At 39.8% G+C, this 24276-nt stretch overlaps 1 protein-coding gene across 1 annotated transcript; it reads right to left on the minus strand.

Annotated features, from left to right (window-relative positions):
* Window positions 1–3576: 3576 nt before the first annotated feature.
* On the minus strand, window positions 3577–20017 carry LOC109920785 (V-type proton ATPase subunit B). Its single transcript, XM_048593034.1, has 12 exons — window positions 20000–20017; window positions 18504–18597; window positions 15445–15522; window positions 13809–13948; window positions 13064–13165; window positions 11879–11976; window positions 10694–10817; window positions 9919–10069; window positions 7452–7534; window positions 7059–7163; window positions 5994–6123; window positions 3577–5492 (listed from the first exon to the last, which is right to left on the minus strand). Exons 2-12 carry the CDS (start codon window positions 18508–18510, stop codon window positions 5350–5352), a joined length of 1161 nt encoding a protein of 386 aa, XP_048448991.1. The 5' UTR covers window positions 18511–18597; window positions 20000–20017; the 3' UTR covers window positions 3577–5349.
* Window positions 20018–24276: the final 4259 nt, after the last annotated feature.

Raw genomic sequence — 24276 nt, forward strand, 5'->3', positions numbered from 1 at the left:
CTAAGTTCCTTTTTCACCATTTTGAAGTGTGGGGAAGTGACCAAACTGACTGAACACATCTGATCAAGATCAAATTGCTCTTTGTCAAAGCTGGTTTGTACCTGCCTGTAAAGTACTGCAGCAGACCTTGGGTTCACAATAAATGCTGAATGAATGCAAGCTTTTTTTGCTTTACTGAGATGGACAATTAAACATGAAATAACTTGAACATACTAACAACATCTTCGAATTGTGTTTGAGCACAATTTTTACTGAAGCTACACAAATTTATTTTAATCTGCATGATATTTTATATTGGGGAGGAGTAGGATTTCATCTAACTCTGACTTCAGGCTTCAATCATTCAGTGTTGAACATGTGCAAAATGAAATTTTACATCGATGCAAATTAAAGTATGATGACATTCTTAAAAGATCAATGCCAAAATTATAACTATTTTCAGTCTTGCAGAACAGCAAAAAGCTAGAATTGTATTTGCAATTTGGAACTGTTCCACATATAAAATTTCTCCTTCCAAATCCCTGGGGCAGAGCTCTGGAGCACAGCTCATATTCTCATGAGATATTTCAAATATTAAATCATATTTCCTTCAAAATACTTTTGGACCTGTCAGAGTAAACAAGAAGTCAAGGAAGGTCCCAGTTCAGAATCCAGATGACAAGATTTAATTAAGGCCAGACAACCTCACTGCTTGTATACGGTTTGTCATCTTCAAGCACTTAATCCTTCATCTCCTGAACAACTTCTTTTGCAAGGGGCAGTTATGCTTGAGCCATAAGCGTTATAAGTGTTGTTCTGCAGGTAAAGGATGCTTGAGATATCGATTACCACAAAGATTGATTTGTCTCCTTTCAACAAGTTGATTCTTGGATTGCATGGCCTTCTGGGGAATGTTTGGTGCTACCCTGATCCTGTGAAAGTTGAACACATTGCTAAAAATTGGTCTTGATGCATATTAATAGAACTAATTTATTTGAGATAACAAGGTGTAGAGCTGGATGAACACAGCAGGCCAAGCAGCATCAGAGGAGCAGGAAGGCTGACGTTTCAGGCCTAGACCCTTCTTCAGAAATTTATTTGCTTTTGTTGAAAGGGTCAGAAACACATGTGTAAAATCTGTAGTTAGAAATTACAACTTCTTCCCAGGCAGATGATCTTTTTGTGGTTTGCTTCAAGTGGTAATCGTGATTTTTAGATTGTCGGCATTAGTCTGGTATATGGAAATCATTGAGTATTTCCTTCCTGCAGAGTTGCAACATGCTCAATCAGCACAAAATATTTGTTGATGATTATAGTCTGTCAAGTCTCCTGAATTAGAATGTGCTAAGTGACATTTTTCAGCATAATTGACATTATTCAGATTCAAGAGTTTAGAATTCTTCATGGTTCTCTTCTTCGTATTCAAGTATAGTGCAACAAGCACATGACCAACTTGCATTAAATCTAAGAGGCAAAATTGCAGTGAATTGCTGTAAAAAGCGACATTTCGATGCCTTTACTCTTGACTCATCAGGATTGAATTGCAATACCAAATTTCAAATAAGGAAACACAAATTAACTAGTGGGGAATCCCCATGGCAATACGTTGACCAGGGTTGCATCGTTGCAATTTAAACAAAGACCAAGGATCATTATTGACTTCTCCATAACTAGTGTCTCACTGAATCCACTTTCCAGTCACCACTGTTCTCAAGCAATTTAAATTGTTGCTCCTTTGTTGAAATTTGGTCATCTTTGCAGTTCTATCCTGGTGAGTACAAGACACAAAGCTTTGACAGCATGTCTCTTTTTCCAAAAATTATCAAGTTCAGTGCAAAGCAAATATTTGAGTTTGTTTACTATATCCATTTCACTTCTGAAATTTTTCATCCATTGCCAGAACTGTTAAATGGCGGGATTGGCTTCAAAGTCAATTGATGACAAGTTTCACTGTGATGTTCCAGTGTTGGCCGCTTCAATTTGTTGACCAAAAGAAAATTGGTCTACCTGTAAATGAACGGCATCTGTAAAATGATACGTGCAATACAGGGTAAGGAACAAAATCTCTCTTTCCAGGAAACAGGAAATAATCTGCTTTGGTTTTAGAATGCAAATGTTGAAAATAAAACAAACACAGAAAATGCTGGATAAACTCAGCAGGTTTGGCAGCATGTGTCCATTTCATTTCTGAAAAGAAAGCAACATTTAACTTTAGAGTCTGATGTGCCGTCTTCAGAATTGAAAAGAGTCACAAAATGGTGTTTTTCATATACTTTTGACAGAGGTGGGAGGAGGAGCAAGGAGAACAGATGGCGTGAAGGTTTACTGCAAAAGGCAAAGGAATTGCTAACTGGGGTGAAAGAAATGCGTATAAAGTGTTTGCAAGGGTGGAAGTGGGTTCTAGCAGCTTATGACTAAGTCAACAAGACACACAAATGATGTAGAAACATCGAAGATAGGAGCAAGAGGAGGCCATTTGGCCCTTCGAGCCTGCTCCGCCATTCGTCCAACTCAATAGCCTTATCCTGCTTTCTCCCCATAACCTTTGATCCCATTTATCCCAAGTGCTATATCTAGCCACCTCTTGAATACATTCAATGTTTTGGCATCAACTACTTCCTACGGTAATGAATTCCACAGGCTCACCACTCTTTGGGTGAAGAAATGTCTCATCTCCATCCGAAATGGTCTACCCCGAATCCTCAGATTGTGACCCCTGGTTCTGGACAAATCCACCATTGGGAACATCCTCCCTGCATCTATCCCGTCTAGTCCTGTTAGAATTTTAAGTCTCTATGAGATTTCCCCCATCATTTGCCTGAACTTCAGCGAAAAAAATCCTAACCTAGTCAATCCCTCCTCATATGTAAATCCCACCAGCCCCGGAACCAGCCTGGTGAACCTTTGCTGCACTCCCCTGAGAGCAAGAGCATCTCTTCCTCAGAAAAGGGAAAAGAATCTAAGAAAAATGGAGAACAGATGTCACAAAGTCAGGCTCTCAAACTGTGGATTTTAATACTGAGGCTGTCAATTGCCGAACTGGAAAATGAGTTGTTGCTCCTTCAGCATGTGTTGTGCTTCATTGGAACATTGCTCTGAGCCTGCTGCAGCATAGTTTATTGAAATGGCTGGAAGGTCAGGGTCATTCTTCTGGACAAAGCAGAGCTGGTCCACAAAGCTCACCCAATCTACGTTTGGTCTTGCCAATGTGATGGAGATATACTTTTGACAGAAGTGGAGGAGGAGCAAGGAGAACAGGTGGTGCGAAGGTTTACTGCAAAAGGCAAAAGAGTTGCTAAGTGGGGTGAAAGAGAAATGCATATATATGCATAAAAGAACATACAATAAACCAGGTTGAACAAAGTACAGGTAAAACACTGCTTCATTTGGAAAGTGTTTTTAGAGCCCTTGGACAGTGAGGGAGGTGGAGAATGGGCAAGTGTTATACTTTCAGTGATTGCACAGCAAGATGTCCTGGTCGGGGGGCGGGGGAATGGACAGAAACAGTAAACAGCGAAGCAAGAATGGACTAGGGTGTCATGGAGGGATTATAAACCTTGAAGCAGTCACTCAAAGTAAACATAACTTTCAGAAACTTTGTCTATGCAGAAATATTTAATTACATAAAATATGCTGATTTTCTCAAACATTAAAAGCCGCTTTCCATTAAATGACTTTTGCTTTCCAGGCCTCAACAATGTGGGTATTGAAAAAAATATTAATGACGCTAACAATTGTCACTGTTCTATTAACATTTATTTATTCGTGGTTGACATTTAAGATGTTTTAATATTTTGAGTTTCAAACCAAATGATCTTTATACACATATCAGAATTTATGGAATGCACAGAATATAACACAAAAGTAAACTTACAAGTAACACTGAACAACTAAACAATGTGTACATCTCATGAAAGTCAACGCAGAATAAATGCAATCAAAAAATCTGCATGAAACACAGTTAGATACAATCAGAATTAGTCTCTGATGCACTCACAAGGGCTCTAACTGAAAGGACCACAAGTCCACAAGCAATACTGAGGCAGTCTGAGCACAAGGAAAATCTCAATTGAACACAGAAGTCATTGATCGAGACAGCATGGAAGGGCAACTGTCCTCACATTGCACACAAATTTTAAAAAAGTGCTTCCAGTTTCATGCAGAATGCTATACAAAAAGCCTGTATTTTCCAAGCTATTTACCAATACATTCAGTTACATATATTGGTAAAGACCACACTATGCTCCAAGTACCTTGATCCATCTCCATCCAAGTCCAAACACAGCAGAACCTCAGACCAGATCCAGACAAAGAAAGGATGGAACCGGATTGCCAGATCGCCTCAGGTTGCCTAACATGTTACAAACGCCTGTTCTTCAACAGAGATAATCAAATATGTAAACCACCGTAAGTTCAAAGGGATTGCACAAAAAAATGCAAATTAAAAGTACTGACAAGTCTGTTCTACTTTTGGTCTTATCACTTGCTTCAAGAATCAGGATTCGGGCAAAATGCAAAAATACTAACTGCAAATGCTGACAGCCCTTAATAATTGTAGCAGGTACAGTACAGCAACTATCTGTGGTGTCTAAGAGGTATACCAGATGAAGCATTCCACAAATCTTGTTAGGTGCCAATTCAGAAGTATAGATCAATTCCCAAAAGACATTCTGTATGAAGTCAGCAGCTGCCTCATCTCTGCTACAAGATATACTTATAAGAGAGCAAGTCATTTACTGTTATGGACAAGTAGGTGAACAGAAGAAACTAAAATGTTTCTTCTATGTGAAATGAACATCTATCCCACCCTCATAGGTCAATAAAGTAGTCTGAGCAACATCCAAAGAAATCAACAGGATGGAAGAATTCATTTCTTCACACCACTGCAAAGAAACCAAATTTTTCATGTGAGAATGTTAAGTTGCAAAATAATTAATTGCTTCTGTTGTTCACTGGATATTATCAACTGGGATCATTAATTAACACATTACTTAGTGGAAGATACATATCAATTATCAATTAATAGTCATAAGTTGCCTATGACAGATAGGCAACCAGTTCAGCACCTTTACCATACTTTAAAACACAATGGCAATGAGTCAATAATTCACAAGAGAGCCTCTCCGAAATATTCACAAACCCATGGTTGTAACCAAGATGCAAGACTGCCTTGCTCAGAGGCCTGCATTACCAGCAGACTCTGCTAAGATAGATGCTCCAAATCCAACTCAGGATCAAAGATCTCAAAATAATCACAAGCAGAATCACAAATGCTTGCTTTGTTCAAATACCAGAGTTTCCAAGAGTTAAAACATCACAGGAAATAAATAGGTCACATGACAAAAAAAAACATTAATGCTGCACGCCAAGTTAATGCTTGGCACCCGAGTCCCTTGGGTAGAACTCTGCCAGGATGCTCTGTGGGATTCGTTTTAGCATCTCCTTGGGGAAGATTCGCAGCAACTGCCAGCCAATGTCCAGGGTCTCATACACAGTGCGATTTTCGTAAGCTCCTAAAGAGACAAAGTCAGAAAGCTAAAGATTCCTTTGCGAAAAAACAAGATTCTCCAGGGCTTGGAATATACAGGTCAAAGCTTTTTATAAAAAATCAAAACAACATGCAATTATTTACATACATACATGATCTCTCCTTGCATTCCTGGGATTTTGGTGAATTTACAACCCATTGTTACATAGGGCAGATATCAATGGTTCATCTTCCAGGAGAGAATGTGTCAGAAATCATTGTTCTCCACAACCATCAGGGTTACTTACACATGGCAAGAGGTTAGGCTACGTGCAGCATTCAATGCCACCCTCAATTTAACAGCAACATGAACCAACAGTTTAGGTAATAGATTAGAATATCAAAGGTATCAAGCTTATTAACTACCGAATTGGAAGTTTAAAGTGGTCATTTAAGAGCATACTCTGTCAGGAGGGCAATACAACAGTATTTCCAACTTTGGTCTGAAGAAGTCATTAAAATTCTCGTGTATTAAGAGAAGCCTTACCCTGAGCAATGAAATTCTTCTCAAATTTCTGCAGGAATTCCAGAAACAGCAGGTCATCAGCAGTCAAAGCTTCCTCTCCAACCACAGCTTTCATAGCCTGCACATCCTTACCTATAGCATAGCACGCATACTGAAGAAAGATAAACACCAGTAAGGGTATCTTCAGAAGACTGGGAGGATTTTGGGCATTTTGCCTTTTGAACTTGAGAAAGAAAAGCCAACAGTAATTTCTACACAACACTTAATTTCTGTGCCTGAATGTTGCCTCAGCTTGACTGCACAAATAGGGAGGCGATTGCCTCGTGGTACGATCGCTGGGCTGTTAATCCAGAGACGCAGATAATGTTCTGGGGACGTGGGTTCAAATCCCGCCACGGCAGATGGTGGAATTTGAATTCAATAAATATCTGGAATTAAGAATCAAATGGTGACCATGAATCCATTGTCAATTGTTGGAAAAACCCATCTGGTTCACTAACGTCCTTTCGGGAAGCAAACTGCCATCCTTCCTTGGTCTGGCCTACATATGACTCCAGACCCACAGCAATGTGGTTGAGTCTTAATTGCCCTCTGGGCAATTAGGGATGGGCAATAAATGCTGCTTGGTCAGTGATGCCGTCATCCCATTAATGAAAACAAAAAAGTTTACGTGTGGCTTGGCACACAATTCAGCTTCACACCTCATATGCAGATGAACATTAATACTCATCTGTCCCCACTTCAATCTCCATAATGCTAAGGATTCAGCAGCCAGGGAACTGCTTGAATTAACATTAAATGTTATGGTTTACCTTGTTAAAAAATACAGCGAGGGCATTCAGTAATTATATCTGGAAGAACTTCTTTATACAAAAGGCAGCCACAATCTGGCACTCTCTCCTCCAAAAAAACCGTTATGACTGAATCAGTTGAAAGTTTCAACTGAAATTCTTCAGATTTATGTTTGGCGATTATATTAATGACTGCAGACCCAAGGTGAGCAAATAGAAACTGAAGCACAAATCAGCCAGCAAGCAATTGAATGGTCTGAGGGGCTGAATGGCTCCTCCAGTTTGTGTTTCTTACCAGCTGATTAGAGACATCTGCGTGATCCTTGCGTGTCATTCCCTCTCCTATTGCTGACTTCATCAATCTTGACAATGAAGGTAGCACATTTATTGGAGGATATATCTGTGGGACAGCAGCACAAAATAAAAAACGGAATCACATTACATTGATGGGCATTCTCACACCAAGGTTTTTTCTTTTTAAAAGCAAAGGTAAATTGGGAAAGCTAAAATTTCCTGCTTATGTTGTAAGTGAAATTGATGGTCACAGTTTTTTGTTGTTTTTATTAACCCACTCACTCGTGATGGTGAAGCACCATGATCTTTGCAAGCAATACTTAAAACCAGCACACAACTTGATTGGTTGCAACAGGAATGCCGCATCAGGTGCTTATCCAATGCAAAGATTTACCTGTCGATTGTGTAACTGTCGATCAACATAGATCTGTCCTTCAGTAATATAGCCAGTTAAGTCAGGAATGGGATGAGTGATATCTGCATTCAGTATAGAAAACACCAAGAAAAGAGATTAAGTTTTAGAACAATGTAGACCTTGGAGTTTAATTTATGTTTTGTGCAAAGACAGTGGAAAACCTGGCTTTCGTTCCATTTTTAAAAAGTTACCTTTTATAGTTTGGTACCAGAAGGTCTGGAGGCATGTCTGTTCACGGGTTTTTGATGAGGTTTTACAAAGCTTTGAATTGAAAAGATGGGAGCTGGTGCATTTAAGCAAAGGTAGAGAAAAAAAAAACTACACTACTCCCTCATGACAAGGACCCAGGGACACAAGGAGACAGAAAAATTCACGAGTCAGTCAATCAGTCCATCTTTCAGAAATGCGCTGCAACTTGATAATCTTTTTACTCTGCAAAAACGCATCAAATTGAGTCTGGAACCAACGTATACCGAATTTATAACTCGAGTCCTCTAGTGCTCAAAACCTGAGCGCTTCTCAAAATTTTTAAAACTGTGATAATTCTTTCTGTTCTCATTTCTGTTGGGCTCAGACGCCAGATATCTGTAAACTCTAGCAGTCAGAGCACAATCTATCCCTCGAGGTGTTCGATGGCTACATTCAATTCTGTACCAGGGTATGGAAGTATGAGGGTTTATCTCTCTGGCAAAAAGTCTCACACAAAACTAAGTTTAGTTTAAGTGCCTCAGGGAGAGAATGCTTGCTGAATAGAAGTATTGAATACACTTGCACAAATTCATCATAAGTGAAATGGTCACGATTGTGCCAGCCTGACTGAGAAGCCTAAGTGTGGAGATTGGTGCTTGTGAGGATATTGCTGAGACTGAAAAGAGAACACTGAAACTGAAACTTTTCCAACATTTTAGCCTGGTGAAAAACATGTGTTTCTTGTCAAATAAATGCTTTATTCTTTGTTTAAAAACACACCAGCAGACTCCATGTGTTCAATAACTGATCTCCAGGGTTCAAACAAAGGGACTGGTGGCATGGTGGCACAGTAGTAAGCATTGCTGCCTCACAGCAAGAGGAACCTGGGTTCAATTCCACTCTCGGGCGACTGTCTGTTGGAGTTTCCACATTCTCCCCATGTCTGTGTGTGTTTTCTCCAGGTGCTCCGGTTTCCTTCCACAGTCCAAGCATGTGCAGGTGGATTGCCCATGCTAAATCGCCCATAGTGTCCAGGTATGTTTAGGTTAGGTGGATTAGCCATGGGGAAAAAATGCAAGATTGTAAGGGATAGGGTGGGATGCTCCTCGGAGAGTTGGCGTGGACTTGTTGGGCCAAATGGTCTGTTCCACACTGTAGGGATTCTATGAGTCAATTCAGGTTTCATCCTGGGGACTGGCATATCCAGTATTAAAAATCAGATGGGATCACTACAAAAGTCAATATCTCCACTACCAGATATTGCAGAGAAAAATCCACCTCTCGATGACAGGGCACACAGTGTTGCAGACTAAGAGTCACAATGGATCAAATTTCCTTTTTTTTTTGGCATGGTTTGCCTTGTCGAAGCCCGATGATTAAATTTTCTCAGCTGCTGCTGCAGGTTACAGTTTTAAAGCAAGAGGCAATCAGTTTCATTATTACCCTTTCCCAGTCAGATGAGAAATACATCTCATGTGCTGTACCTCACTCTTCACATTTTTAATGCAAGTACATTAAGTAACACTTAATCCTGGACATATGTTTACAAAAAGAAATGCATAATTTCTCAGCATTTGAAACAGGGGAGACTCAGTCTGCTTTTGGAAAGCACAATTTCACTGTGACAAATGAGTGCAAACAGCAGAACTGGGAGAAACTCTGTCAATGATATAAAAATAATAACCATTGAGAGAAGGTATTGCAATAAACAGGCATCTTATGTTTTCCCGAGCATAACTGCGCCACCATTAGGGACTTTAAGATGCACTGGCTCCAAGCTTCAGAGTTTTGTCCCTTTGTTGCCTCCTTCAAGACACTTGGTAAACGTAATCTCTTGGATCAAGCTGCTGGTCCTCAAATTTCTCCTTGTGTCTTGGTGTGATATTTTACTTGCTCTTGTAATGTTGATTGGAATGTTTCATTTCACACCTGATGTGATAACACCTATCCAGGACTTACTTGGGGCACAACTTCATGAGGATACATTATAAAAAAGATTAAAGAACAGCCTACTATAACGTTTCAAAAGACTTACGGAAAGTTTTTGATAATGTCCAATTCAGTTATCCGGTAGCTGAAAACATTGCACCCAATTTTCTTATGTGGTCCATTGTTAACAATTTACCTCAATTGATTTTGTTTATTCTCTTCCTTTCAAAGGAACTTCCAGTCTACCTAAGGCCCAATGAACATTTGAAGTGATACCGAAAGCACATTTTTCTTCAACAGCATTCATCCCCACTGAGATAATGCTTACCATCATTTGGCATGGTTAGGATGGGGATCTGTGTGATGGAACCATTCCTGCCCTCTACACGTCCAGCTCTCTCATAAATGGTGGCCAAATCGGTATACATATAACCAGGGAAACCACGACGACCAGGCACCTCCTCTCGAGCTGCTGAGACCTAGCATGATTGAACAATTCGACAAAATATTATCAGCTTAATTACATAGTGATACAGTGGGCAAGTGTGATGGGTACAGCACAATAAATTGACTCTGTCAACCAGATATATTGCAAGGAAAATGCAGAAGACGGGAACTCTGACAGGTCTGTCAGCAATTCTTAAAATCTAACTGTTAATTTTATCACTATATTTACAAGTTGTTTTTTATTCATTTACACTTTTTATAAGTTTATTTTAGAGATTTTGCTGTTACTGCATGTGCCCCAGGTTGTCAGCAGATGCAGCCATGCACAACACTGCAGCAACATCTTAAGCAAATTCAAGAAGCAAAAAAAGCATGGAAATTTCTTAGACTGCATTATCCCCCTCTCTGTGAAAGTGAATGTCTCAACAAACTTCCATCGACTACCTAAAATTTAGCAGATTTCACAAAGAGCTGTTTCATTACACTGCTGTCAGCTACCCTGGCTGGAAATACAGCAACACATTTCCCGGTGGAAAGAATCCATAGACATTATATTCAATACACATATCTTATACAGAATGTTTAACAAGGCTGTTCAATTAATCAGTTGGACATTATTTTTGCAAGTTCATTTCAGTCTCCTTGTCTGGATTTACCTCTCTGAGAGCCTCTGCATATGAGCTCATGTCAGTGAGAATAACCAGCACATGCTTTTCACACTGGTACGCGAGGAATTCAGCTGTCGTCAGTGCAAGGCGAGGAGTGATAATACGCTCAATGCTGTGAGACATAAGTCAACATTTACTGCAGAAATAACAAAGCTTCTAGAAATAAAAAGATGCATTATTTGACCAAGAAAGCAGTCCATCTTTCAGAAATGAGCTCCAACTTGACAATCTTTTCAGTCTGCAGAAACGCATCAAATTGAGTCTGGAACCAACTTATCACGAATATCTAACCCGAGTTCGCTATTTTTTAAACCTGAGCAAATGTCAAAATGTTTTAAACGTGAGGAATTCTTCTCTTTGTTAGTATTTTTTGTGATCAGAAGCCAGATATCTGTAAACTCTAGCAGTCAGAGCACACACTATCCCATCAGTTACTCAATGGGTACTTTCAATTCTGCACATAGACATTTCAGAGGGTCACTGAAAAGAGGAGTTCAAGGGTTACAGGTAGTTGAGAAAGTCAGTGAGGATGTGGGGCAGGAGAAGAGCGATAGAGACAGAGAGCAACTACATGTTAGGAGTGTGGCAGTTTGCTATGCTGCTGCAAATACAGCTGAACCGGCCGGATTCAGTGTAGGGGGTCACTGAGGTGTCAAAGGCTGTTGGATTTTTCCATGCTCTAAGAACTCAGGAACTAGAAGCAGCAAAGTGTTGGAGTCGGGAATCAGAATCTGTCATGAGGAGCCAACAAAGTGGGATGGTGTTGGGAGAAGCCATGAAGGGACTGGAAGAAGCTGTGAGCATTAATGCTTCAGTGAAGCTCAGAAAAAGGGACTGAAAAGCTAACATGCAGCATGTGCTTGATGCAACTGAGCAAGCTTGGAGCAAGGCAAAAACAGAGGACTGGCTTGGTGAACCTAGCTGTCTGTGAAGAGCCAGAGTATGCTTCTTACCAAGTACTGGAGTGCAGTTTCAGATCAAACTGAAAGCACAGACAACATTCAACCCTCAACTCAAGCATCGGCTTAAACAAATCATATCTTCCCGACATTATGGAATGCATCTCAAGGCCTCAATGAACAGCAATACTGTCCACTCCAGCATATTCAGGTCAGTGGAATTCTGACATAAATTCTGTTGTAAATGAGAATACGGTGGGAGAAACTGACTTACGTTGGGTCATTAGCTAGATTCAGGAATAGACACACATTGTCCATCGACCCATTCTCCTCAAAATCCGACTTGAAGAATCTGGCTGTCTCCATGTTTACCTTGAAGGAATAGCATTTTGTTGTAACTTTTTGGACTAATTCATTTTCTCATCGCAAGAGTGGGCTTTCATAGAATAGAATTACGGAACCCTACAGTGCAAAAGCAAGCCATTCAGCCCATTGAGTCCACACCGATCCTTTGAAGAGCATCCCTACCCATTCCCATCACCCCCAACCCTATCCCCAATAATCCAGCATTTCCCATGGCTAATCCATCTGAACTACACATCCCTGGATACTATGGGCAATTTAGTATGGCCAATCACCTAATCTGCACTTTTTTGGACTGCGGGTGGAAACCAGAGCATCCAGAGGAAACCCACACAGACACAGAGAGAACATGCAAACTCCACACAGACAGTCGTCTGAGGGTGGAATCGAACCTGAGTCTCTGGCACTGCGAGGCAGCAGTGTTAGCCACCATGCTGCAGACTTTCTAGTTTGACTCAAAAAGAACTGATTTAAGCAAAAAGAAACTCGTGTTTGACGAGACTTCTTGTTGCACCCTAGCCTCTCAATTTAGGGTCTTCCTCTACTCTCACAAGATGGAGGTACTCTAAATAGATAAAGTAGGCATGGAGGGCATCATCAAGTTGACCAACTACTCATAATAAAACTATGGGTTGTGTACAGGCTATATGTCTCAATGACCTCAGTGGGCCCGAAAGAGAAATTAAATTTCCAAGATCTCCACCTGATTCAGCCTCCAATACATCATCTCAAACTCATGTATTTCCCAGAGTGTCTCCACTAGCACTGTGTGGAGGTTCCTCTCCCTGCTACCTCAGTAGGATTTGCTGCAGTTAGCAAAAAACATGGCAGGCCTGTGTGACTGGAATATATGCAGATTAGTAATAGTCGCAACAAGTTGAAAACACAGATGCCATTCCAACTTTCTCTGCTTCTGTAGCCTAAGTAGCAATTTTCTGGACTCTATGCCTTTTTTCTCTCAGTTGATAAATGCTACCAAGGGAATTTCAACCAGATCATTGATTAAACAGATCATAGAGTCTGGGCAGATTGTTCAACTTGTCAGTGGACAAAATTTTGATTGTTTGAAAGTTGGGAGGTGTTATTAAATACTTACACCCATTGCAGCAAACACAATGGCAAAGTTCTCTTCAGTATAATCCATAACATCTTTGCTTTTTCTGACAAGACCAGCCTGACGACAGATCTGGGCAGCAATCTATAAATAGACAACATATCAGGATCACCATGACTGAACATGTTATTGTTACCACAAAATAAGATACAGCTTACTGACCTCTTTGATGATATCTATTCTGTGCCATTTATATGAAATATCCCCATTAAGCTGGCATGTTGTATTTCAAATAATATAGTCTACAATCCAAATGTTCAACATACCACAAAATTTTCAGTGCCCAACATTTCATTCAATGATGTAAGCTCATGCTTAACATGACTACACTGTCTCTTTTACACTGTATTTTGGCATATCTGGCCACAACAACCAAACGACAGCTGCAGAGGAGCTCCAAATAGGGACCCTCAGTTTCACACAAATTCTTCATTATTTTAGGGTTCTCCCATATTCTCCTTCAGCAATGCATCAGAGTAACTGACCACATCCTATTCCTTGCCATTGTTCTAGTTGGTCTTTGCTTGTCCAACACCAAGCGGAACTCTTTGTTCTTACTGGAGTCAACTGAGATGGTTAAATGCTCCGCGCAGCTGTGGCCTCAACTCAAAAGATTCTGTGTACTATAATGTGGCAATATAGACAGGTTCTCACAAATATAAAGGTTCAGTCAGGTGAGTGCCTCATCTGATTGTTTTCAGAGAAATGAGTGGGCTCCGTCACTGACCTCATTGTGTGGTAAACCAGCAGCTGAGAAAATGGGTATTTTCTGTCCGCGCGCAATACTGTTCATGCCATCTATAGCAGATATTCCAGTTTGAATCATCTCCTCAGGATAGATACGACATTGAGGATTTATTGGCTGACCTGAGAAATTATGAAGAAAACACAATTTAAACAAAATTATTTGTAACCAGCTACAAAGATGATGGGAGATCTTGTCACTGAAGTGCAACATCTCGCAATCTGCGCCTTCAGTTCAGTCTTATTTCCTCAACATTCAAAACTGCTATGCCCTGTAAGTAACTGGAAAGAAAAGCAAGTAATTACATGGCAAAAGCATCAGGGAATCTGGGATTTGAATGAGCAATGATATAAACAGCGCACTTTGATAAATATTTTACGATTCAAGTATATTAAAATGTAAAAAATAACAGAGGGGAAAATGGGACCAACTAGAGTCAAATAAAGAGAGGTGAAAAGGCAACAATTGAGATTCTATTGAAAGAGAAAAGGGAGACAGGAAAGAACAAGTCTCAACTTATTATAAAGCAAGTTTTATGACCCGTATCAATGAACCTGACAACTTTCAAGCCTGGAGCAGTCAAGCCTAATTCAGGAACATAAATCCCAATATTAAACGAAAATTGTCTGAAGTAGTTCTGGGTCAAACTGACTTCTTTACTGAGCAGAAAGCAGGCTGTCGTTTTGTGGGGCAAAATAAAGCATGGAGCAGGTTTCAGAGATTAAAAATTCACCAAGTGCTTCTTTTCTGCGATGGTATGCAGAAAACAGACAAATGCCTGTGCAATAAACTCACCATTACTTGCTGCAAAATATGAGCGAACAATTGTTTGTTAAAAATTTGTCAAAATTTGGCAGTTTGTTGTGATGTGTCAAGTCTTCAGAAGTTCCTCACATGAATCATTTTAAGTCAGGGGCAGAGAAAGTAATTAACCTCTGCACGCTAAGCATGAATCAAGAGAAGCATCAGTCTGTATTTAGTGATGTTAGTTGAGGAAAAAGTGTTGATTAGACCACAGAAAGAACTTGCTGTTATTCCTTGAATCATACCATGGGATTTCAATACTCACCTCAGGAGCAGATAATCTTTGTTTAATATGACAATCGAAATATGTCAGCATGATATTACAGGATTCACTCCGTATTGGACTCAAGATTTCATTTAGGTTATTTTCCCTCAAAGCCAAGTGACATTTTGTGTAGAAATTTGACTCAAGAGAGGTTTGAAACAAAGGTTACATCATCATGCTCATGTTGTTCAATGGTTTGCATGAATTTTGCTCGTAAATCTTTTTTTCCACTACATTTATCCTTATTGCCCTTGGGTTTCAGAAGAGACAGTTGAGTAGAGTTGCTGTCTTTCATCATTATCTACTGGGCAGTGCAAGGATCTATGTGAATGTAAATGGTCATCAGACGGTATTGTGAGGGACCATGCAGTGAAATATGTTCAGCACTGACTGACTAACTTATGGAGGAACAATGTCCACAAAATTCAAGTCCCAGAAATCTACTAAAATCATACCTGAGCCTAGATCAGCACTTCTGGAATAACTCTGGACAAGTAATTAGTTTTTAATTTTATTACGTTATTTATAGGAATAAAAATATTCCCATACCCATAATATCCAAGTAGTCCTCAGCAAGCACAGTGGGACCTCTGTCTATTGGCTTTCCAGACCCATTGAAAACACGACCTGAAATAAACAGAAAAGTTACATTTTATATTCAAGCTTTGAAAACAATATTTCTTTATTACTCCAATGAGTGTTCAACAAAACATACTTTCCATTTGCAATACCAGACACAGAGAGAAACCCAGATCTGCACTATGTTAGATTATGCCCATTTGGAGATGTGGGTTTGAATCCAATCAACCAACTCATTCTGATACAGCATTAACTCAAAATAGTTTCCGTAGATTTCATAAGATTCTTGCTGAGCACTGGCTTTCAACACATAAACCTCAGAAATTGGCTCAATCAACTGGAACTAAAAATAGAGGGAAAAAATCTGAAGTCACGCACTCTTCTTTAGCCAAATGATATTGCAATGGACTTTGAACCAGTAGCATCTCGGAAATATTTGATGTTGTGATCAGTCATCAGCACAGAAAAAAATTAATATTTTGCACCTGATCAGCAAAAAAATTTTCAAAATTGCAGGGGTTGATTGGAGTAGTTTGCTTACAGGCAAAGGGACCTCTGGCAAGTGGGAGGCCTTTAAAAGTATGATTGTTAGAGTTCAAGATCTTTATGTTCCTGTGAGGGTGAAGGGCAAGGTTGGCAGGGTAGGGAACCCTGGATGACAAGAGATATTGAGGTTTTGACCAGAAAAAAGGAGGCATGGCTCAGGAGCAGGCAGCTGGGATCAGGGGAATCCATGGAGGTATACAAGGGATACCCAAGTTTACTGAAGGAGGAAATCAGGAGGGCGAAAAGGGGGCATGACATAGCTTTGGCTGAGAAGATTAGGGTGAATCCAAAGAGATTGTATGTTAAAGGAAAAAAAAAATACAGAGAGAGAATAGGACCCCTCAAGGACCAAGGTGGAGATGTATGTGTGGAACCGCTTGAGATGGGCGAGTTCCTCTTTGTTTAGCGTGGAGGAACACATGAAGACTTGGGAACTTGGGGAAGTTGGCAATATCTTGGGAACAATCCATATCACAGTACAGGAGGTGTTGGAAATATTAGAATGTACGAAGGTGGTCAGGAAGAGGCTCAGGAAGAAATTGCAGGGGCCCTGGCTGATATATTTGCATAGTCGTTAGCCATGAGTGAAGTCCTGGGAGACTGGAGGGTGGTGAATGTTATGCCGTTATTCAAGAAGGACTGCAAAGAAAAACATGGAAATTATAGAGCAGTAAGCTTAACATCTGTGGTAGGTAAGTTACTTGAGAAGATTCTGATGGATAAGATATACATGCATTTGGAAAGACAGGGCTTGATTAGGAGTAGTCAGCATGGCTTTGTGTGTGGGAGATCATCTTTGATGAAGTGACCAGGAAGGTTGATGAAGGCAGGGCAGCAGACATAGTCTATATGGATTTCAATAAGGCCTTTGATAAGGTGCCACAATGGTAGGCTGCTCTGGAAGGTTAGATCACATGGAATCCAGAGAGAGCTGGCAAATTGGACACAATTGGCTTGATGGTAGGAAGCAGAGGGTAATACTGGAAGGATGCTTGTCAGACTGGAGGCCTATGACTAGTGATGTGCCTCAGGAGTCGGTGCTGGGCCCATTGCTGTTTGTTATCTGTATTGATGATTTGGATGAGAATGTACAAGGCATGATTAGTAAGTTTGCGGATGATACGAAAATAGGTGGTACCGTCGACAGTGAGGAAGATTATCAGAAATTGCAGCAGGATCTTGATCAGTTGGGGAAGTGGGCCAAGAAATGGCAAATGGAGTTTAATATAGATAAGTGTGAGGTGTTGCACTTTGGAAAGTCAAATCCAGCTGAGAGTTTTATGGTGAATGGTAGTGCCTGAAGGAGTGTAGAGGAAGAGAGGGATCTTGGAGTTGGGGTGCACAGTTCTCTGAAAGTGGAGTCACAGGTAAACAGGGCAGTGAAGAAGACTTTTGGCACACTGGCCTTCATCAGTCAGGGTATTCAGTATAGAAATTGGGAAGTTATGACGCTGCTATTAATGACATTGGTGAGGTCACACTTGGAGTATTGTGTTCAGTTTTGGTCACCTTGCTTTAGGAAAGATGTTATTAAACTGGAAAGAGTGCAGGAGATATTTACAAAGATGCTGCCAGGACTCAGTTATAGGGAGAGGTTGGACAAGCTGGGACTTTTTTCTTTAGACCATAGGAGACTGAGGGGGATCTTATATAAGTGTATAAGACCATGACAGGCATGGAAAGGGTGAATGCACTCAGTCTTCCGCCCAGGGTTGGGGAATCGAGGATTAGAGGGCATCAGTTTATGCTAAGAGGGGAAAGAATACATGGAAGCCTGAGGGGCAACTTTTTTTACACTGAGGGTGGTACACATATGGAATGAGCTGCCAGCGCAAGTGGTTAAGGCGAGTACATTAACAACATTTAAAAGGGATTTGGACAAATACATGGATAGGAAAGGTTTAAAAGGATATGGGCCAAGTGCAGGGAAATCGGCTTAGCGTGGATGGACATTTTGGTTGGCACGGACCAGTTTGGGCCGAAGGGCCTGTCTCCACGCTGTAGGATTCTATGACTCTAAATGAATTTTAAAAGCAAACTTTCAATTCAAAATAAATTGCATTGTACTTTTGTAGAAGTACTGTTAAATCTTAAACGCTTCCATGGTCATTCTCCAAGTCCTTTCAGGCATAATGTCTCATTCACTTTTCAAACAGAATGAACAAAAACACTATGTTATTATGATCGACAGATGATTTCTCAACATTAAAATACTTTCCTTTTTATCAATAACTAACCAGGAATGCAATCAGCATATAATGTGCACAAGAGGGAGACAACATAACACTTTACATATGGATGCAGATTACTGGCACTGTGCAGCTTGACATCCGCCTTTGGTCCTAAGGCACAACTGTATATCCACTGTCATTCACTTCCAGTTTGATTAAATTCAAGAACAGCTTGTCAATCCAGACTCCATCTTGACAATCACTATCTTAAGTGCACTCAGCATTTGAGGTCATGGTATCCTGGACACTTACCAAGCATATCTTCAGACACTGGAGTACGCAGAATGTCTCCAGTGAACTCACAGCTTGTTTTCTTCGCATCAATGCCAGAGGTTCCTTCAAACACCTGTTAAGCAGGTTAAGAAATTAAAAATGCAATAATGCATGAGTGTATAAACCCCTATGAGGTTTATATTTCACTGTCCTCACACACATGGCATATTGAGGAACAACATCCACACAATAACTACTCAGGTTTATTGAACAGTAAGATTATTGACTATTCTTGCTCTGTGCAGAGCAGAGACAATAGGCATCTGTCTGAAATGTTGAACAATGAGAACGTGCCTGCCATTTTCTAGTTTAGTAGAATTCAACAATGAAAGATTTCTCCCAACTGAGTAACTTATGGTCACCCCATTGCTCATTTAACACTGCTCAACTTACCGTTGCTTATGTGGCTCGAGCTCAGATTGTCACCATTTAGGAGCAGCCTGATACAAACCATTGCCACCAAACAATCAGAAAAGATAATCAGAGGCCCAATGAAAAACACTGTAGTGAAGTGACTATTGCTGCATAGGCCTTACTGGCACTCCGAAATAAGTTTCCATCACAACCATGTTCCAAAAACAAAATGAATCAACGCAAGTTTAATAAAGACGTGCCCACACTTCATTTAAAAACAATTACTCCCAGGATGTGGATGGACATTGTTGGCCAGGCTGGGGTTATTTCCAATCTCAAGATGCTTTCATGAGTCAGCCATGGGTCTTGCTGTCGAACTGCTCTGACTATAGTAGTTTTGCCTCTGAAGTGACTTGCCGAAGTAGTTCAGAGGTCAGTTTAAAGCCAACTCCCTTGTGTTGCTGTTGTATCTTGTAAGGTGTTGGTGTCACATTTCTTTCTCTGAAAGGACATGGATTCTACCAGTTTTGTGACCACTTTTATCAGCACCAGCTTTTCATTTCCAGATTTAACTGGAAATTGCGTTCAAATTCTCAAACTGCCATGGAAGGGAGTGCAATTTGACTCATGCATGTAATTAGTCTAAGGCTACAGATTAACTTACCCTGTCTTACAACCAAAAGAACAATCAAACTAACGTCCAATGTCACAGAACAACAGACTAGAAATTTACCTTTGTGGTTGCTATCAACCTTCAGACTTAGACAGCATCCAGTATATGCCTTAAGTAAAGAAGGGAGCCTCAGAGAAATCACACAAAATGGGGAGAGCCAACAATTCCAACAAAAGTCCAGAGTTCAGACACAAACTAAGAAATTTGCTGAAACAAACGTTGAGAAATGTGAAAAATCATTCAAAAAAACTCCAGGACAATCAATGTACAAACACAGAAGTTATTTCTTTGACCTTAACTATACTTCAGCACCTCAGATTTGAGCCCCTCTTCGAATGCTGACTCAGCTGCTGTGCACATCCAGTATTGTATCATTTGACATCCTGATCAATGTTGAATGTGTGTTATTTATTTACCTGGGTCTAACAAATTGAATGCTTCATCATACCTGAACCACTGCCTTCGATCCACTCACTTCCAGTACCTGCCCGCTGCGCTTGGTGCCATCTGGGAGCGTCAGGTGCACGATCTCAGCATACCTGGGAAACTACAGGTAAAAGGTCAGGATTCTAGTACTTGTATAAGATGGCAGATATTGCAAATATAACATTTTACATAACCTCATCTGGTACTCCAGCAACTTCTAATAAATCAGTCTCAGAAAAAGCACCACTATTTTATATGACACTGTATGCATCTTGGGAATGTGAGGCTTCATCGATGAAGTTAAATGAAACACAAATTCACAAGCTGCCAAGTTAGTTGTGAAACTTAGTACGTTCTTTAGATTATTAACGAAGGCCTGCAAATTACTTGTCTATCAAAATAACATACCATAACTACTATACTGTCACACACAAACCGAAAAACATTCAGAAATTATCTAGATATCACTGCAGATGAATAAGACAGCATTTGTAAAATTACAAAATCCTACTATGCAGGAGGAGGCCAAATGCAAACTTGTGCCTGTCCTGCTTCTTTTAAGAGGTATCCAATTTCATACAGCTTTCAGCTTTTATCCTGTTAACTGTGACAATTCACTTTCTTCAAGTCCATGTCCAAATACCTTTCCAAAGTTCCAACTGAATATGATTTCAGCAACATTTGGTGTGGTACTTTCCAGATCTAAATTGCTCTCTATTTTCATACGCTGATCATGTTAAATCAAGAAACCCCTGTTCTTGACCCACTCAGTGACAATCTCTGTTAAAATTCCTCATTCTTTTGAAGAGGTCTATTGAAATGCCCTGCCATCTTCTGTACCCAAACAATTCCAAATTATCCAACCTATTTCCACAGCAGATGTCTCGAAGGCCTGGTGTCATTCTGGTAAACTTGCTCTGTATCCTCTCGAAAGCCTTGACAACATGGCACAACTGCACATACAATCCTTCATCAGTGATTCAGCCAATGATCTGTAAAGGTTTCGCTTGAATTCCTGCTGCCTATACGCTTGCTTAAAAGCTTTGTCAACTTACTGTGTCACCTTCAAAGAGGTATGAACATGCATCTATGTTCTTCCATCCCCTCACAAGCCAGTCAATTGCGTGATACTGCATCTCCATGTTTTTCCTTCCAAGATGTGCCACTTCACATTTGCCTCCCATATGACTGCTCGTTTCTCCACTGTCACTGCACTTGACAGGTCTGCTACTATCCTGCTTAATATTTACTACATCGCCAAGTTCTGTTTCATCTGAATTTCAGAACTATATTCCCTTTACCCAACTCAAATGAACTTGTCAACGATAGGCCAGCAGTCATTGTTCATCCCCAACTGCTCTGGAGGTGGTGGTGTCAGGATGCACGATACACATTCCAAGATTTAGCCATAGAAGCCATTCAGTAGCTGCAATATATGCACATCAGTCTGGTGTGTGACTTGGTGGGTAAAGGAAGTGATGGTATTCTCTTGAACCTGCTTCCTTGACTTGACAGTTTAGGTCACAGGTTCTGGAGAAGCTGTTGAAGAAGCCTTGGTGGGTTGTTGCTATGCATCTTGTGAACACATTCTGCAGGTTCAAAAGAACCAAGTCACAGCAGAATACAGATCTAATACAACTAACACAAGATTTTCTGAAAACTGAGCAAGACTAGAAAATAAAACAACATGCAGGGCTTAAACATTTTAAGAGTAACACTAACTAAGAGAGGAGAAGTAACGATATACATGAAAGACAGAAAATATTCTTCATGATTTTTGAAGGACACAAGAGATGTTCATAATCAACAAAACATAAATTCAAATTACAAATGAAGTTGGGTGACAGGTTCTAAACTGTGGAAACTAAAAGGAAGAGGAAACCAATGTACAAAATGCAGAAGAGTGCAGAGAAGAAGTATTATTTTAAGATATTTTAATTACATTTGGTTTTGGACAGCATGCCAACACCAAAAGTAGAACAAGGGAAATATAATTCCTAAAACATGCAAATGGATCCTTCCTCAGAAAGGTTATTTGTATGTTTACAAGATAAAGTGCGTTGTTAAGATTTAGTTATTTGTTTCAAAATAAATCAGCTGCAGGAGACAAAAGGGGCTGAGCATCTCAGGAATAGTGACTGTAATATGATGTGACTGCAGGTCAAAATAGGATATTACAACTGAAATTAAGATAGAACAAAGCAGATAAAAATGATGATGACTCAGAGCACTGAGATTAAAAGGCAATTGGGAATACAGAATTCCAAGTCAACGGAATGAATTTTTAAAAAGCAAACTGAAAAACTGTATTCATTTATTCAATGGATGTGGACGTTAATAGCAAGGCCTGAATTTCTTGCCCATCACCAAATGTCCTTGAGAAGGTGGTGGTGGTGAGTCACCTTTGTAAAAGGTAGTGGTAATGGTACAACCACAAGAAGGGAATTCTAACATTCTGACACAGCCACAGCAACAATTTAGCAATAGTTCAAAGTTTAAACAAAATAAGGCAGAAAAAATATATGGCACTAAAAATCAGGATTATTTCAAGTTTCAAATTACTACTAATAAATAGAGATGAAGCACAAACTAAACTTGAACCATTGTGATTAAAAAAAATTACACGTCGATTGCAGGAATACTGGGTACCATGGTAAAGTACAGGCATTTATGTCCAAGTCACATATCACAAAAAAACTTCCTGAAATGGCAAAAAGTAGACAATGCAGCAGTTAAATGGAAATATGTTGAAACAAAAATGGCTGGATACAGATTCTTACTCTCATGGTGGGTTTGACAAAATAACATTACAGTGAAAAAACTTCAAAATTGGAACCATTACCTGACAGAAGGAATTCAAGAGATGATTAAAAGAATAGTTTATGAAGGAATGGGACAGACAACATAGATCTGACTGTTGCCAGTGATTAGATGGACCGAGGAAGAGAGACATAGATTTAAGATTTAAAAGTAAAAATATTTCAGCAAAAGTGAAGAGGTAACTTTTTTTTGGGAACAAGGTATTGAGGCTGGGGAGTTGGTGAGAGAAGCGAAGACGACATTAACATTTAAAAACAGATCGGTGGAAAAGGAGAGAGGGATATTGCAATAGGGCAGTTGCCTGGGATGATAATAATTGTTTGCATGAAGGATATCCAAAGACTGGATGTGATGAAACAACTACGGGATGCTAACCAACTTGACAGAAAACATTAAGCTCTGTACCTTCACTTGGTCCAGGATTACCAAGGGCCCATTGACACCAGATACAGTCTTGTAAGCTGCAAAGTAAAATGCTGCATTAGTTGTTATATCTACATAATTGAACACAGAATTTTATGACTGGATTGCAGAAACAATGTTAAATTTGATGAATTTGAAATTTGTGTTTCCAAAATGCAAGCTTGTGCATATTGTAAAGGCACAAGTGGAATTTTGCAGCACCTGATTTTACATTGGCAACGTTATGCCCATATGTTCCAAATCTTGAGTTAGAACTGGTTTTAGGTTTTGGGATTTGAGTCAGATATTTTAGGACATCAGTGCATTGCTAGTATCAAAGCAGCCATGGTCAAGCCCATTCATTACTTCAGAAGGGATGCACAACCTATGGGCTTGTAAAAGGGCCAACAGAATGAGAACATCAAATCATTTAAGATGCCGCTATAATAGTCAATAATAATTAAATAAGAAATGAGTCTGTATCAAACCCCATCTTCAAGAATACTCTGAACAACCAAATCATCAATGTTGTTAATAGTGAAACAGAAACAGAAAAAGCTGAAGAAATAGGTAGCAAGAGAAAGGGTAGATGATCCACTTTGAATGTGAGAAAGACAAATCAGAATACTTCCTTCATGGAGAGAAACTGGGAGCTGAGGAAGAACAAGCCTATTTCGAAGTTCCTGAACACATCATGAAAAACTAGTCGGTGGGTACAAAGAAAAGTCTGAAAGATGAATAAAATGTTCGTCCTTCTAAGGAGGAGTTTGTTATGCAAAGGGAAAAAGTTATGCGTTCATTGTGCAGAATTTTCATCAGATCACCTATGGGATTGGGTCAGTTTTGGCAACCAAACCTCAAAATGAACATTGACGGGGTGCTACAGATTTATCAGAATTGTAATTGAACCTTTCAACTTATGGTATACAGGCAAATAGCATATATTCCAATTGTACACCTTTGAGTTTACAGAATTCAGAGTGATCTAAGCAAGATATTCAAAATGATTAAAGGGTAGATGCAGAGAAACAATTTGTTCTGCTGGAGGAATTCAAAATAGGAGGGCAATCATCTCAA

Source organism: Rhincodon typus, unplaced genomic scaffold (genome assembly GCF_021869965.1).
Source record: "Rhincodon typus isolate 14 unplaced genomic scaffold, sRhiTyp1.1 hic_rhity00002243, whole genome shotgun sequence".
In the NCBI taxonomy this organism is placed as follows: Eukaryota; Metazoa; Chordata; class Chondrichthyes; order Orectolobiformes; family Rhincodontidae; genus Rhincodon; species Rhincodon typus.

Excerpts from the sequence above, each read along its gene's own strand:
- LOC109920785 (XM_048593034.1), bottom strand. Across the intron at positions 10,070-10,693 it reads ATGCAGAGGCTCTCAGAGAG|GTCTCAGCAGCTCGAGAGGA; the intron begins GTAAATCCAGAC and ends CAATCATGCTAG. Across the intron at positions 7,535-9,918 it reads CCTAACCATGCCAAATGATG|ATATCACTCATCCCATTCCT; the intron begins GTAAGCATTATC and ends TACTGAATGCAG.